General features: G+C 37.3%; 1 protein-coding gene across 2 annotated transcripts; it reads left to right on the top strand.

The window, feature by feature from the left end:
• The first annotated feature begins 5,750 nt into the window (after window positions 1-5,750).
• atp8b3 (ATPase phospholipid transporting 8B3) lies at window positions 5,751-16,826 on the top strand. Of its 2 annotated transcripts, XM_081385298.1 has the most exons (17): window positions 5,751-6,636; window positions 6,735-6,943; window positions 7,022-7,044; window positions 7,140-7,296; window positions 8,750-8,938; window positions 10,061-10,173; window positions 10,263-10,427; window positions 10,533-10,644; window positions 10,726-10,801; window positions 12,178-12,298; window positions 14,077-14,263; window positions 14,368-14,591; window positions 14,745-14,828; window positions 14,929-15,153; window positions 15,251-15,389; window positions 15,948-16,078; window positions 16,169-16,768. In XM_081385298.1, exons 1-17 carry the CDS (start codon window positions 6,434-6,436, stop codon window positions 16,400-16,402), a joined length of 2,592 nt encoding a protein of 863 aa, XP_081241424.1. In that variant the 5' UTR covers window positions 5,751-6,433; the 3' UTR covers window positions 16,403-16,768. The 2 variants fall into 2 exon arrangements, 1 of the variants encoding a protein (XP_081241424.1); XR_014031604.1 differs by lacking the exon at window positions 15,251-15,389 and having other exon boundaries at window positions 5,977-6,636; window positions 16,169-16,826.
• The last annotated feature ends 388 nt before the right edge of the window (window positions 16,827-17,214 follow it).

Raw genomic sequence — 17,214 nt, 5'->3', positions numbered from 1 at the left:
TGGATCTGCTACCTGGATGAGACGCTGGGGAGAAGAGCGTGGAAAGTGAGCCCTTTGGGATCTGTGATCAAGGAACAAAAAACATTTAGCAGGTGAGGTGTTTTGTGGGTGAAACTCCCCAGTGTTCACAGTTTAGCACTTAGTTTGACTAATGGTCCAGTCATTTTTTGAAAAAAGGTTGAACAAATTGCAACAGAAGCAAACTCAACTGATTTTGTATCCTCAATATGTCCCGAATAAGGAAAAAAAAGTCCCGAAGAATCCCATTAGGGGTAAAAAATGTAACCTTTTGATATCACTATGAAAATTACTGAGTTGATTACTTACATCAAACAAACAAAAAAATGTATTACAAGTTTTTTTAAATTGTTTGTTAACATGGACAGACGGTGCATAATTTAATGTGCTAATTTGCATAAATAGCCTACCACAACAGATCTAAACATTGGGTATAGCCTGGTGAAAATGTCTTGTTGAATCTTGTTGACACATAACCGTAAAATACTTCATGTTAAGGTCTGAATGGAGCCCATTTAGGCTACCCATGAGCATTAATACATAGAGGCACTATGTATTGAAGTACTAAACCAGCCTTTATTAATTATTATTGCAGAGATGGGGTTGTAGGCTGGGTCCGTGGGACTGTTTCTGGGGATTCACCTTTTATTTTATTTACCTTTTGTCTTCTGCATTCTCCTACCATTGTCTCCTGTTCTTCCCTCAGACTCGTCCCCAAGAAACAGTCCCACGGACCCAGCCCCAAACCCCATCTCTTAAAAATTAATAAAGGCTGGTTTCTAAAGTACTTCTTTCTGCCTCTATGTATTGATGTTCATGGGTAGCCTAAATGGGTTCCATTCAGACCTTAATATTAAGTATTTTACTGTTATGTGTCAACACTTGTCCTTACTCAGGACATATTGAGGATACAAAATCAGTTGAGTTTGCTTCTGTTGCAATTTGTTCAAGGTTGACCCCCATTTTGGCTTAAAATGACTGGACTATAATCAGACAGGAGTGTTACTGTGTCTTTATTTCTGGATGGAATGTATTCCCGTTCCTAAAGAAAGGAATGGGACAGGTAATGCTAAATTGGATATTCCTCAGTGTTCACATGCTTCTGAATCTGTTCATATTTCATCATGTGTGCATTTATCATATAAACCAGTATTATTTGATGCACCAGGTATTAGATAGTAATGTATATATATATGTGTGTATAAGTATATATATATATATATATATATACAGTATATGTGTGTGTGTGTATTATATTATATACATATATACACACATACATACATACATAACACCTTACCTTACAACACCTATATATATATATATATATATATGTATATATATAATTAAACAAAATGTACTTTCAATTTGTTTAAATACTACTAAATTATATATTATAACATATATTTTTCTGTTATAATACATAACATGCTAGTTGTTTGATGACTCTTGTCTATTTGTCCCAGGTAAGCATGGAAACAGTCTAATGAATAACAGATTTTATGCAAGTGCCTGCGATACTGGCCACTGTCAAACTGACCTCTGTTAATATGGTTTTCATCCTTCTTTTCCACAACAGTCTCAATCTCTGAGTATTACTCCATCATGACCGGTAGCAAGACTGAGAGAGGTTGGTTATTACTGACATTTTATCACACATTCACAAGCCTTTATATGCTCTTATTCAGCTTGTCTAAAATGAACAGAAAACTAGGATGAGTTATTCTATAAAATACAATGGTATAAATATCCTACATTCAAAATTTTATTTTAGGTTTATCTTGCTTATTTTATGCATGCTTTTTATATTACCTACATTTTAGTGTAAAAAATGTCCAATTATTAGGGTGATTGCTTTCTAACATTGAATGTTTTGGATGATGTGATGTTCAGTCATCTTTTCTTTACTTGAACCCCTCAGGAGTCAGTTGGGAGGTGCGGGCAAACGGCCGTCATTTTCATCATTCCTGTCGCCGCAAGTCTTTCCTCTGTTTCCGCTGGGGGCGTTACGCTGTACGTGAGAAACCTTTTTGATTCATATTGGCTAGGGAGAAGTAGTTATGGAAGCGTTAAACAACATTTGATACCTTTGGGCTGCCTTCTGCTTCATATGTTGATGTTTTCAGCTGGTTTGAAAGCAAGTTTTATTCATTACTTGACATGTTCCTAATGGGTTTTGTTGCCAGGACAATGTGGTGCGGAGCTACAAATACACCCCTCTGACCTTTTTGCCCCTTAACCTGTATGAACAGTTCCAACGAGCGGCGAATCTTTTCTTCCTACTTATTGTGGTTTTGCAGGTTTGTGGAGTTTTTCTGTGATACAAAGATTCATGCAGCTAATTTAAGCTTAAATACCAAGCCCATGAGGAATATTTGACTAGCACCCCCCCCCCCCGTAAATACTATAGAATACTATAGTTCAAGGTGGCCGCTCGAGTTCATGATGAAATGATGAATGACGCATGCTCTTTTGCAAATAGTGAGTCGAAAACACCTGCTGTTTGAAAAAGACAAAATGACATAGTAATGGCTGAAAATGGCATTCACCCTTTCTTACAATAAATTAGATAAATGAGAAAGCATAAAAAGATCACTTAATTTGTATAGAGTAAATATTTGAGTTTCAATTCATAAATCTTGGAGTACTTGACAGCTTTGACATTGGCTATTATATATTATTCTTGACCCTATTTAAGTCTGAATTGGAACTGGCGTGATGGATTAGCTTCATACGCCTCTAAGTGTATTTTATGAAGATTTTTGTAAGCCATGTGATCCTTTGAGTATGTATATATAATATATAACAGAGCAACAGTTCTTCATGGAGTGCCGGATATTAAATATTCCTTATTCATTTTACATTATTGTGTTTCTTTGTTTTCTAAGGTAATATAAAATTCAAGGCTAAAGATTTGGGTGTTTCAAACTACTTTAAGTGTATATTTGAGTGTGTGTGTGTGTGTGTGTGTGTGTGTGTGTATATATAGAACAAATTATATATTTGTATACAATTTATATTCATATACACACACACACTCATATATACATGAAAATATATATACATCTAATAACAATACATTGTTTATAATTATATATAAATACATAATTTTCAACAAGTTTCCTAATTTAAATGAAAATTTAAGCTGTTTTGTACATCTTTGGTTTCATTTACAGTGTGTTCCTATAATTGCAACCATCCCTTGGTACAGCACAATGCTTCCTTTGCTGTTTGTTTTGCTTGTGCGTGGATTTAAAGATCTGGCTACCGATGTGGTGAGTCTATCATTCTTGTCATCCTCTCAACCGATACTTTTAAACAACTTTCACTAATATAGAAGTTTGGAGACCAGTAGTAACTCAGTTTTCAGCCATTTTCCCATTACTCCCACGTCTGTGCATAATGCTCCCTCTGCTCCTATGCCTCACAGGGGCGACGACGAAGTGATGTGCAAATTAACCAGCGCCCGTGTGACATTCTCACTCCTGAGGGGTAAGTAATACTGGCCTGGAGATAGTTGAGACCAAAGCTCCTCTGAAGCAAAACAAACATGTCATCATCCGAGGTTAGATTTACAGAGAATCTTTCACTTCAAAAGTCTTCCTCTCTTGAATATCTCCTTTCCAGCTTCGAAACTGTTAAGTGGAAAGATGTACATGTTGGTGACATTCTCCGGATTCATAAGGACAAGGTCATACCTGTGAGTGTGTGGATCTGTGTTTCTAACCCAGCTACAGCAGCCCTAAAAAGTATCTGGACAATTTGTATTTAAATTTGTATTTATTTGCACTACACACAAATACCAAACCATTTTTTGTCTAAAATTGATTCGTAGTGGATAGATCAAGTCATTACGTTTGATGCCCATAAAGTTTCTCCTGTTGTTTATTTCAGGCAGATCTGCTACTCTTGTGCAGCACTGAGCCACACAGCCTTTGCTATGTAGAAACGGCAGACATTGATGGGTAAGAAGCGCATCTCACACTGGACAGGCGCCAAAACTTCTCACGGCAGCTAAAAGCTAACTGCTAAACTATACTCAGATTGATATCACACACAAAAAAATATAAACAAATGGCCACTGTGATATTAAAAGCAGTTCTATAAACTTGTTTTTTATTAATTTGATTTTTATGGTGAAATAAACCCTCAAATAGACCATGTAATAATATACAAGTTGTGGAAAATTAGCACAAATGCTAACTAGCATTTATTTTTCATGGTATTGTTCTGCTGTTTGGGCTAAACTACTCAGAACGACATCGCGCACAAAAATGATAAATAAATGATCACTGGGATTTTCAAAGCAGTTCTATAAACTTGTTTTTTATGAGTATATTATGGTGAAAAAAAAGTAAAATATACCATGTTGTGGAAAATGAGCTCTAAAGTTAATGTACCATGGCTTCACGGTATTATGCTGTTCAGACCAACCTATTTAGAATGACAACACACTCAAAAAAAGATAAACAAATGATCACTGGGATATCCAAAGTAGATCTATAAACTTGTTTTTTTATGAACTTGATTATTAGGCTATGGTGAAAAAAAAAAAACCCTCAAACATACCATGTTGTGGAAAAAAGCTCTAATGCTAATGTAGCATGTTTTCACTGTATTATTCGTCTGTTTGCAGAGAAACCAACTTGAAGTTTCGCCAGGCTCTGACTGTAACTCATGCTGAGCTGAATGGAGAGTCAGCTAAGCAAAACCTGGGGGCTTTTGATGGTTTCTATGGACTCTTTGGGCAAACATTGGAGCCATTCATTCGTAGTGACCAAAAGATAAGCTTTCGCTCTCCCTCTTTTATACCTCAGGTATTGTGTGGTGTGAGGAACCAAATGGTAATCTACATTCTTTCAAAGGTGAGTTGCATTGGAAAGGAGAGCGCCACCTTCTGGACACAGACCACCTGCTCCTCCGAGGAACTGTACTGCGAAACACAGACACAGCCTATGGACTGGCTCTATACACAGGTAAGTCAAATCTGTGCTATTAAAGGGGTCATATAATGCCATTTTTGTACAAGCTAATATGATTCTTTAGGGTCTAAATTAAAAGTTTGTAATATACTTTAAATAAAAATTCTCATTAGTATTGTAAGAAAACACGAATTTTACCTGGTCAAAAACAGCTCTGTTTTCAGCACGCCGTTTAAGTGCATGTGTCTTTAAATGATAATGAGCTTTGCTCACCCCGCCCCTCTGTTCTGTGCGTACACCGTTTGTAACACAATAACCATAACGCATTGTTCATTATAAATGTGGGATTATGAATTATATTGAGAACGTCGTACAGAGAAAACATGCCGTAATGTACCCTGAGTGTAAACCTTAGCCGCATTCATCGTGAAGCGTGCTAGCGATTTGCAAAGTTTAATATAAATATTAATATAAAGGTTAATAAAACGTTACACTCACTTCAGTTCTTCTGGAGGTTCAGCAGGAGCACGAATAGTTGGTAGCGATCCTTTTTTCAGGAGCAGCTTCTTATACTGACCTTCGTTTATAAAGCAGTCTGGTGTGTGGAATGATTTGCGCAAACATGAAAGCATTGACGTTGATTGTGTTAATATTCCCTTCGAAAACAAAACTCAGCCACTGCGTCTTCAGCGGTTCGGATTTAGTAGCATCAATATGATGCTGCGTTCATCATTACACCCAAGAACAGAACACCTCAATCGCTTAGACGCCATTCTGCTCATAGACAGTGCTCCAGCGTATCAACAATGACCGCGCGGACTATGATTGACAGCTCGCTCATGAGCGAGGGCGGGAAAGCAAACTTTTGCGAAAGAATGCAAAAGCATTGAAATATATTTTTTTGCTCCCATCTAATTTTGTTTTCCATCTCCATTTCCCTCGAGGGGTTCTGTAGAAATGGCCTGAGACATATGACAAATTAAATGGATTTCTTTGACCTCAACAGGCTCGGATAGTAAAATTCTGCAAAACTGTGGCAGTCTGAAACTGAAGAAAACACGGGTGGAAATATTACTAAACAAAACGGTGTTGGTGGTAAGAGAGAGGAAGAAACTTCATACATAACTCTTAGTTGATATAGATACTATATCAACTATCGTCTAACATAAAATTGACCTAGCATGACCAGTAGCTTGCTTGACCTTCTTGACTATATAAAACCATTAATATGTAAATATCATATCATATTTGTTCATAATCAGTTATTTGATTAATTGTAGTAAGAAATACTTAACCTAATTTACCAAAATTATAAGTGGGAAGACAATTAAATAATCTTTTAAATAAGTTTATATGTACAGTAATTTAGGGGTTACACAGGTCTCAAATGTTGATAACAAAAATGCTAATTTGTATTTTATGTATGTTTTTAGTATATTGACCACCTGAGGTTGACAATCTAATATTATTTATATCTCATATATCTATATCTCATGTTTCAGATTCTGCTCTTCATGCTGACGACGGCTCTCCTCCTCGCTGTAGGCGCGGGGTTATTTGAGTACAGGGTTTCCCCTCAGTACGATGTTGTGTCTGTCGTGCAGCGTGACTCCTCGCCTGCCTACCTGGGCTTCCTCTCCTTCTGGGGCTACATCATTTTGCTTAGTCCCTCTATGCCCATATCGCTCTATATAACGTAACAGTGGCTCTCCATATTCTCATGATGCCTTCCTTTGAGATTTAGATCCTTTTATCTCTGAATATTTTGCTCACTGATTCGTTGTCCCACACCAGATTTGAAGTGATCCACGTGGTGCACTGTTTCCTGATTGGCCGGGATGTTGAGATGTACTGGGAGGACAATGACAGTCCCGCTCAGGCCCGTACAACCACCCTGAATGAGGAATTGGGTCAGGTGGGCCACCTGCTCAGCGACAAAACCGGCACTCTCACGCAAAACCGTCTGCTCTTTCGTCAGTGCTTCATCGCGGGACACATTTACGGTCCGTCAATTTCTTTGACACTCTTTTCAGCCTTCTGTATTTTAAAACGTCAATAACGACATCTGTCTGTTTGTTCAGGTGACATGGCAGGGGAATTCAAGGTAGGATTTAAGAGATTAATTTATTCCTGTTTAAATCTACTGACCCTGAACACATCACACTTCTTTTTCTAAAGCTATTTTATTTCTGTATCAAGCCACTAGACTTAAGCTGGAACCGGTTTTCCTGTGGTGGAATGAAGTTTTCCGACCAGCGATTGGTGGACAAGCTGCGTGAACGGAGCAGCCCTGAGTGCCAAGAGTTCTTCACCGCTCTGGCCCTTTGTCACACTGTCATGAGCGAGTGGAGGGATGGTTGGTAGAAATGCCACTTATTGCCATTTATCACAATTTATCACAACATTGTATTTGCTAGAGGTAAGGAAGATGAAATGATTCAAATATAGCTGCAAGATATAATTAAAGGGGCAGCAATACAATAGATTTTATTAGAATATGACTATTGGCCACCAGGGGGCCCCAAAGTTAACATTGATCAACAGGACATTACTCCCAGTGCAGAAGAATCACATGTTTAAAACCCCCCTTTTCCTGTTTGGTCTAAAAAATTGGTTATTGACCATGCAGATTATCAGCAAAAACATTGATTTCTGTTTGAACGTTTGGGGTTGTGCCATTTTTTTAAATGTTTTTTAAAGGAAATATCTTATGCTCATCAAGACAGCATAAAAAAAAAATACAGTAAACAGTCATTTTGTAGCCTGGGTGCCAGCCCGAACCCCGCCCACAACATCTTTTGGTCGGGAAGTTCGGTCTGGACTCGATCCGTTGAGGAGTAATTATGCTCGGCTCCCAAAAGGCCGAGCCAATCAAATTGCCAGGGCGGGCTTTAATCGATGATGGACAGATGATCTGCGGTTACGTAATCACCCACGTCACCAAAGAGCGCTTGATTTGAATTAGTTTACAACAAAGACGACTGCAGCTGGAGAATTGAGATTTCACGAGTTCACACTTACAAATAAGTCAGATAGAATAAATGCGTATATGACGTGCTGTCCGAGGAGAGGGCTGTGGGCTCGGTAGCCATACTCCCCCTGCTGGTTGTGAGAGAACAAGACAAGAGTGAGGATTCGGGGGGGTGGAGGGATGCTGAAAAACTGTCAAGGAGTGTTAGGTAAGTTGACAGAGTGATTATGCTTCCTCAGTAACGTTAGACATGGTATTGTTTGATGACAAGTTGATATTGGATTGATTATTTGTACGTGCTCCTCCCGAACTTTGTTTATGAAACATCACGTGTAGATTCTGCCATCGCGTCTGTTATAGAAGATATCGACAGCGCATTCATTTTAAAAGAGGAACATAGAGCCGCAACATTTTGTTGGTTGAAAATATGAATGAAAAAATGCGTAATTTACTCCGTTGCTCTGATTGGTTGTAGGTCTATCCAATTGAGTGCAGAGTTTTTTTTTCTTGGTTCGGTTGAGACACGCCCCATAATCAAATCTCTATGGAGCAGTATCAGACTCACATTCTGACTAGAATACCCCAAACTTTTGAACAGTAGTGTAACTTTTAAGCTGTCGTGGCGCTATTCAAAACTGCTCATACTGAAGTTCAGACCTTCCTTTTTTACCTTAAACCAGTCAGAATTAGAATAAGAATAAAATGAATAAATACAATAGGTGCCTACACGTTTTTGATGCTTTATCCCTAATGAACAGATGCCAGATTGAATATTGCACTAAAACCATCATAAAATAGAAAGACATGTAAAAAAGTAAATTGTGTTTTATGAATACAGGTTTACCTCATTACCAGGCTGCCTCTCCAGATGAAGAAGCTCTGGTCTGTGCAGCGCGGGAGCTCGGATGGGTGTTTCTGTCTCGCACACGAGAGACTCTCACCATCAGCGAGATGGGCCTCACGCGAAACTATCAGCTCCTGGCCATCCTGGACTTCACCAGCAAGAGGAGACGCATGTCAGTGCTGGGTGAGTTTCAACAACTGCTCAGTTCACCCATTTTAATTCTGTCATCATTTACTCACCCTCACGTCGTTCCAAACCCATAAGACTATCGTTCATCTTCGGAACACAAATGAAGATCTTTTTAATGAAATCTGAGAGCTTTCTGTCCCTACGCAACTACGCAACTGACACTTTGAGAGCTTCAAAAAGTGCATAAAGAGATTGTAAAACTAATCCATATGAATTGAGCGGTTTAGTCCAAATTTTCTGACTCGATCACTTGATATGACGAACCTTTAAAGGGATAGTTCAGCAATAAATGAAAATTCTGTCATTTTCTCATCTTCATGTCATTCCAAACAATAAAAATATTCTGAAGAAGTCAATGGGGTCCAAAACAACATTGATTGGAATCTGTTGTCTTTCATTTTATCTTCAAACATTTTTAAAACTTCCATTTGCATTTTGGCAGATTTCAAAATGATGAAGTTACAACCAAAAGTATACTTCAGTTATGACGTGAACTCTTAGCGTTCACGTACAGCCGAACGTGTAATCTTTCAAAGTATACTCCATTTGATGGTGTCCGCTGAACACATGCGCACTAGAAAGAATAATTTGTGTCCAGTGTCTGAGCTATTTCTCTCCAGAGGGTATTAGCGATGGAGTTGCATGTTTTTCTTAACCCCCTCACTCTAGTGCTCCTTAATGCAAGGGTATATTGTTGCTGTCGCAACCAAACTTAATTAGAACACACAACTATTTTACGAGTTGCCAATTTCGTATGAAATGTGATTCATATGAGAATGAAGATCCACTCCTAAACCTAACCATCAGTGGTGTGATTGCAGATCATAAGAAAACATACCAATGAGATTGTACGAATTTGCCGCCAATTTGCAAAAACGTAAAAAGGTTTCGATGAGAATTCGGAAAATTTGTAAAAAAAAATCCATGAGAGTGTGTGGACAAACTAATTTGCGGCAAAAAATTCACGGCATATATGCGAGCTGAGCGTACAGTACGGGTGGATGACGATCCGCGCTGATGACGAAATTTACATTATGCACACTCTACACATACCCTAGCGTACGCATAAGAATCAAACTTTGGGCCTAACTGCTTAACTGGTGTGTGTGTGTGTAGTGCGGGACCCTGGAGGACAGTTGAAGCTGTACTGTAAAGGTGCAGATATGGTCATTCTGGAGAGGCTTCAGGGGGACTGGCTACTTCAGGAGAGTACCGAGAGAGCTCTAGAGGTGAGGCGACTTTAAGAGGAAACATGGTAGAGTAAGAGCTGATGTACGACGCAGTTGTTCATGTGTTTGGATGTGTGTGCGGTTGTCAGCTGTTTGCTCAGGGCTGTCTGAGGACTCTGTGTGTGGCGGTGCGCTCTGTTCCCGAAACCCTGTGGACGGAGTGGAGCCGCGCCCTCAGTCAGGCGGGCACAGCGACGGGTAACCAGGACACTGCGCTCGAAGACATTTATGATCAAATGGAAAAAGACTTAACGGTACTCAAAGGGAGTTATTATGAAACAAATCGGTCTCTGGAGTCAACTTAAGGCAAATGATCAAATGCTTTAGCATTGTGTTATAAAACAATCCTGTTTGTGTAGCTGCTGGGTGTGACTGCTATTGAGGATCGTCTCCAGGAAGGTGTACCCGAGACCATCGCCTCCCTGCGGAGGGCGGGGGTGAAGGTGTGGGTGCTGACGGGAGACAAAACAGGTGCTGTGTTTTAGCATATAAGTTGGGTTGAAGAAGCGAAATTAAAATAAATGAATGTTGTCTGCTACTTCTTTTCAACAGAAACGGCTGTGAATGTGGGATACGCGTGCAAACTGATGGATCCAGACACAATCCTGATTGAAGGGGAGGAGCTTAGGTCAGAAACATTCCTATTATGCTAATCTGAGCTTTTGTCTTAATTAGCTGTGGCTGTGACAATTTCAAATGCTGCATCACAATTTGCAAACTAGCCAAACTAAATGGTAAGCTAAATTTGTATTAGTTTGGTCCACATCATAATTTTTTTTTTAATTTTATATACGTGTATAATAATATTAATTAATAAAATAATACAAATATAATTCTATTATTAATAAATAATTGTATTAATAAAATTAATAATTAAATGTATAATTATCCTTTTTAAATAACTAGTAAGAATAATAACTAATAAAAATCAACATTAAAATATTTATTAACAAATAAAAATTAACAACAAATAATTAAAAATTAAAATTAAATAACATTAAATTAAAATCAAATATTAAACAACAAAAATAGCAACAACTATTGTTATTATTTCCTCCAAAATTGCAATAGCTTTTTTTAATGTATAATTATACTATTTAAATAATTAGTAAGAAAAATAACAATAACAATAATAAAAAACAATAAAATATTTATTTTACAAATTAAATATTTTAACAATATATTACAAATTAAATATTAAACATAAAAAATAACAACTATTATTATTGTTTCCTCCAAAATTGCAATTGCTTTTTAAATATATAATTATATTATTTAAAAAATGTGTAGTAATAATAATAACAATAATTAAAAATATTTCTTAACAAATAAAAATAATTAACAATAAATAATTAACAATTAAAATGAAATAACCTTAAATTAAAATTAAATATTAAACAACAAAAATAACAACTATTTTTTTTTTCATTGTTATTGTTAGCAATAGCTTTTTAAATGGGTCTTATGACCCATCATTTCTGTAGATTTCATTCGGACCTACAACTTTCACCATGTTTTCATTGTTATGTGACCAACCAGCGTTATTTGTCTCATTTCACTGCCTTTCACTAACCCTGTTTGATAGTAAATTGTCCTTTGGATGTGCACTTATATTGGTGGAAGTAAAGAGTCATCCTGGAACTTTTCGCCAATTGTTTAATGAATACTACATCCTCAAAGTGTGTGTGCTACCTGTCATCAGTTAAGCATAGTAGAGGTATGCAAGCTGATTCACAACCAATTGGCCATTTTGATTGGTTTCTATTTTTGTCATGTCACACTAGATAGCCACACACACACACGGTGACATTTCTTTGGATGCAGCCAGTATAGCTGTCTGTTAAGCATTTAATATGTTCTGATTGGCTGTGATATTGTGAGGACAGACAGATTACTTGACGCTGGAAATTTGTTGCATCGCACCTGGTTAGAACATGCACAGTGTTACAAAGATACACATACACGCGTAATATAAGACAACATGACTGTTGTCAATATCTGCAGGCAGCTTCTAGAGTCTCCTTCTCCAGATGTTCGTCTCATGTCTAAAGAGACAGAGGTTTGGACCACAGACAGGAGAGCAGAGAAGAGCAAAGCTGCGCTTGTCATCTCGGGTCCTGAACTGGTGAGCATTTAAAGCCAAAGGTTTATAAATTAAAGAATATTACGACTTTTTAAAGGTTTAGGGTCAGTGAGATAAAAATTAACACTTAAGAGAGAAATTAATACTTTTGTTCAGCAAGAATGCGTTAAATTATGGAAGCTTGTTTCATCCACTGAATATCCGTGACCTTATATCACGCAATTCCTACTTTATAACTCACAATTACGACTTTATATCACGCAATTCTGACTTTGTCTTGCAATTGCGACTTTATATTACGCAATTTTGACTTTGTCTCGAAATTGTGACCTTATATCACACAATTCTGACTTTGTCTCTCAATTGCTACCTTATTATATCACGCAATTTTGACTTTGTCTCGAAATTGTGACCTTATATCACGCAATTCCTACTTTATAACTCACAATTACGACTTTATATCACGCAATTCTGACTTTGTCTCGCAATTGCGACTTTATATTACGCAATTTTGACTTTGTCTCGAAATTGCGACCTTATATCACACAATTCTGACTTTATAATTCACAATTCCGACTTTATATCACGCAATTCTGACATTATAACTCACAATTCTGACTTTATATTGCGCAATTCTGACTTTGTCTCGAAATTGCGACCTTATATCACGCAATTCTGACTTTATAACTCACAATTCCGACTTTATATCACGCAACTCTGACTTTATAACTCACAGTTACGACTTAATATCACGCAATTCTGACATTGTCTCACAATTGCGACTTTATAATACGCAATTTTGACTGTCTCGAAATTGCGACCTTATATCACGCAATTCTGACTTTATAACTCACAATTCCGACTTTATATGACGCAATTCTGACATTGTCTCGCAATTCTGACTTTATATTACGCTATTACGACTTTGTCTCGCATTTGCTACCTTATATCACGCAATTTTGACTTTGTCTCGAAATTGTTACCTTATATCACGCAATTCCTACTTTATTACTCACAATTACGACTTTATATCACGCAATTCTGACTTTGTCTCGCATTTGCGACTTTATATTACGCAATTTTGACTGTCTCGAAATTGTGACTTTATATCACGCAATTCTGACTTTGTCTCGCAATTGCGACTTTATATTACGCAATTTTGACTTTGTCTCGAAATTGTGACCTTATATCACGCAATTTTGACTTTGTCTCACAATTGCTACCTTATATCACGCAATTTTGACTTTGTCTCGAAATTGTGACCTTATATCACGCAATTCCTACTTTATAACTCACAATTCCGACTTTATATCACGCAATTCTGACTTTATAACTCACAGTTAAGACTTAATATCACTTAATTCTGACTTTGTCTCGAAATTGTGACCTTATATCACGCAATTCTGACTTTATAACTCACATTTCCGACTTTATATCACGCAATTCTTCTGAGTTTGTCTCGCAATTTTAACGTCTCATCCGAAGGACGTATAAAAAGTCGCAATTACCTTTTTTCAGTTTTTTTATTCTGTGGTGAAAACAAGCTTCCATATTAAATTTATCAAAAGTGTAAAAAAAAAAGAGACTAGATAGAAGACTTTAGTAGATTTCTATTCATCAGAGAATCCAAATATGAAATGTTTCTTGAGCAGCAAATAAGCATATTAGAATGATTTCTGAAGGATCATGTGACACTGAAGACTGGAGTAATGATGCTGAAAATTCAGCTTTGCCATCACAGGAATAAATTACATTTCAAAATATTTTACCATGGAAAGTTATTTTAAATTGTAATAATATCTACTTTCTGTACATTACAGGCAGAATTGACCAAAACGCCAGAATGGGGGGCGAAGTTTGTAGCTCTCTCTGATCAGTGCCAATCTGTGCTCTGCTGCCGTGTGACACCGGCACAAAAGGCCGAAGTGGTCGAGATGGTCAGGAAACATTCGACTTCCATTACCATGGCAATAGGAGATGGTGCCAACGACGTGAACATGATCAAGAGTGAGAAAAAACAGTAACTATTTTAATGCATCATTATTTATTATTTGGCTAAATAAATCAAATTTGCACATTGCTAATAAATAAAAATCTCCGATATTGACTAGCGGCACATATTGGCGTGGGTCTTTGCGGCGTGGAGGGAAGTCAGGCGGTGCAGAATGCAGATTTCGCTCTGGCGCAGTTCAGCTTCCTCCGCAGGCTGCTGCTGGTGCACGGGCACTGGTCCTACTATCGCATCTGCATCCTTCTGCGTTATTTCCTCTACAAAACCACTGCTTTTGCTCTAGTTCACGTCTGGTACAGTTTCTACAATGGCTTCAGCGCTCAGGTATAGAGCAACTAGGTCACTTAATCCACTTTACACCCACCTACCCCAACCGCACTTTGAAAATATCTGCTATTACAGTCAAACTGAGATCTGTTTGAGATAAAATCAACATGCAACATTATCTGTTTTTCCATTTTCTGCTCTTTTTTCCAGCCCATGTACGAGAGCTGGTTTATTAGCCTCTACTCAACAATGTACACGTCTCTACCTATACAGTGCGTGGGTTTTTTTGAACAGGTAAGCCAAATACAGAGCATTTTGACCAATCATTCACAACAAATCCAAAAGCTGATTGGTTCATCTGTCAGTCTATCTGTTTACATTGACTTTGGGATAGGACGTGAGTGCCAAGAGCTGTCTGTGCTGGCCGGAGATCTACTCCATTGGACAGAAGAAGCAGCTTTTCAATCCTTTTGTTCTGGCCGTCACGCTCCTCTACTCCCTCTACAGCTCCATCATCATTTTCTTCATACCTATGGGAATATTGCAGTACTCTGCTCTCGATTTTCAAACCTTAGCCGTTACGGTGGAAACATCTGTGGTGCTCACCACCACTGTCGAGGTAAATAGACGGCATAAATAAAGGCTGCAATATTTACGTCACAAACAATTGTGACAGTGATAACTGTATTATCTTGTTCGTGTCTTGTCGGTTTTAGGTTATTCTATATACAAAATTCTGGACCAAGTGGAACATCGCAGCAGTCATCTTTAGTTTAGTGGTGTTCTTTCTGTCCACACTGGCTCTCCATAGCACTCGCCTCTTCACTGCCTCACCTAAAGACTACTTTTTCCTGGGTATTCATGTCTGCAGATTAATAATCATTCATATAAATTTCATATCTCTAGATGAAGAGACAAAATACATATAATCATGTAGTAAACTTTCTATATATCACCTAATCAGGCTTTCTGTTTTTTAAAAACAGTCACTACAAAGAACAATTTTAGCTATTTTTAATTATCGTTTTTATTTTTATTTTTTTATTTTAGACCTTAGAATAACAAAAAATTATATTTCTATTGTTTTAGTTGTTGCCATGACTTATCCAGTAATCACAAATGACTGCAAAAGGTTTTGTAAAAATAATAATATAGATTTTCAAAATAACCTTAACTGAATGAACATTAGAAAAAATAAATACATTAAAAAATATTAGAAAAAATGGATATAAATATGAATAATGATAATAATTTTGAACCCTTCCTCATGTTTTCAAAATGTGGAATCCTGCATGATGTATTTATTCATGTAGGCCACCAGAGGGCAAATGTAAGAAGTCTTTACAGTGAATTTCAGCCAGAAATCCTTTAATGTCGAACTCCTTATTGAATATGTGAATCTTCAATTTTCAGGAGCATCACCAAATGCTTTCAGTACCCCTGAGGTTTGGCTGACCATATTTGTGACCACCTGTATTGCTGTCCTCCCCTCAATAACCATACGAGCCTTAGGTGTTGTGTTAACAAACCACAACAAACATAAGGTAGATCCTTACTTTTTCTAATTAACTTAACACATACTACATGTTGTGTTATTGATTATGCTCACCATACTTTGCTTTTTACACATGTAGATACACAGTTCAAAGAATGAGTCTGTTGAGCTGCAAAGGTTTCGGAGAGGTACCTTTCAGCGTCGTTCATCCTATGCGGTGTCCCAAGGGAAAGGCTTTGGTAAGTTAATCACCACAGGAGTCGGGCTTCATTCTGCAGCGCCCCCAAAGGACGGGAGAGTTACAGCAGATGGTCAGAAGAAAGAATCTCCACAGGGTTCACATAGAGAAATGAATGGTGATGTTTCATGCTAGCATCTTCAGTGTGTTTTGTCATGCACTAAAATTGTAACAGAAATGTCAGTAGCAAATATTGTAACCAAAGGTCAGTGGTCCACAAACCCAGGATTTTTGGCACATTTCCAAAATAGAGGCCCATCACACGCCTAATCCAATTGATAGCGATATATTACATCTTTTGTACGTTTTGGGTTGAGTTTGTACGTTTTAAAATGCAAAAAAGTTTTTTTTGTCTCAGTACTGTATGCATAAATAGGGACAAACAGTTGATTGGGTAAATCCCATGATCTTTAGTTTTGTAATATTTGGTCTTTTAAATATACTTGTATTTTTGCACAAAAAAAAAATGCTTTACAAATAAATGTATTTAACTGAAAATGTATTCTTTTTGTTTATTGCTGCAAACAAATCCAGGGTAGATAAATAAACAGACAATAGCATGAATGTGTTCAACAATGGTTTTATTTTATTTCAAAACACGCAATTTACCCATATTACCATTTTTAGTTTTTTTTTTCCTGTAACAGTTATTACTCCAATTTGTCTCCTGTCCATTTGCACTAAATGAAAAGTGCTCCACAGGCTCTCTGGCTCCCCCTGTAGGACAGGAGGAGGAATGAGGCTCTCCATGATGACATGCCCTTTAACCTTTAACAGCTGCCTGAGAACAAGTTTGTGTGTGCATGTGAAGCTTCAACAGGATATTAAAACTGGGTAGTCTTCTACAGAAGATTTTGAACAGGGATAGGTATTTTGTCCTTCAATATCTTAGTTTCTAGGTGTTTACATTGAACTAGAAAGCTAAAATTCATGAACCCAGGGCAACG

This window comes from Scardinius erythrophthalmus (assembly GCF_964197995.2).
Source record: "Scardinius erythrophthalmus genome assembly, chromosome: 14".
NCBI lineage: Eukaryota > Metazoa > Chordata > Actinopteri > Cypriniformes > Leuciscidae > Scardinius > Scardinius erythrophthalmus.
The sequence above is the reverse complement of the archived record's forward strand: the minus strand, read 5'-3'. Positions and strand labels throughout refer to the sequence as shown.

Coding starts and splice junctions, on each gene's coding strand:
- atp8b3 (XM_081385298.1), top strand. CDS start 6,434: ATGTTTCAGATTCTGCTCTTCATGCTGACGACGGCTCTCCTCCTCGCT. Junction 10,428..10,532: donor AAATGGAAAAAGACTTAACG/GTACTCAAAGGG, acceptor CTGTTTGTGTAG/CTGCTGGGTGTGACTGCTAT. Junction 14,829..14,928: donor GCGTGGGTTTTTTTGAACAG/GTAAGCCAAATA, acceptor ACTTTGGGATAG/GACGTGAGTGCCAAGAGCTG.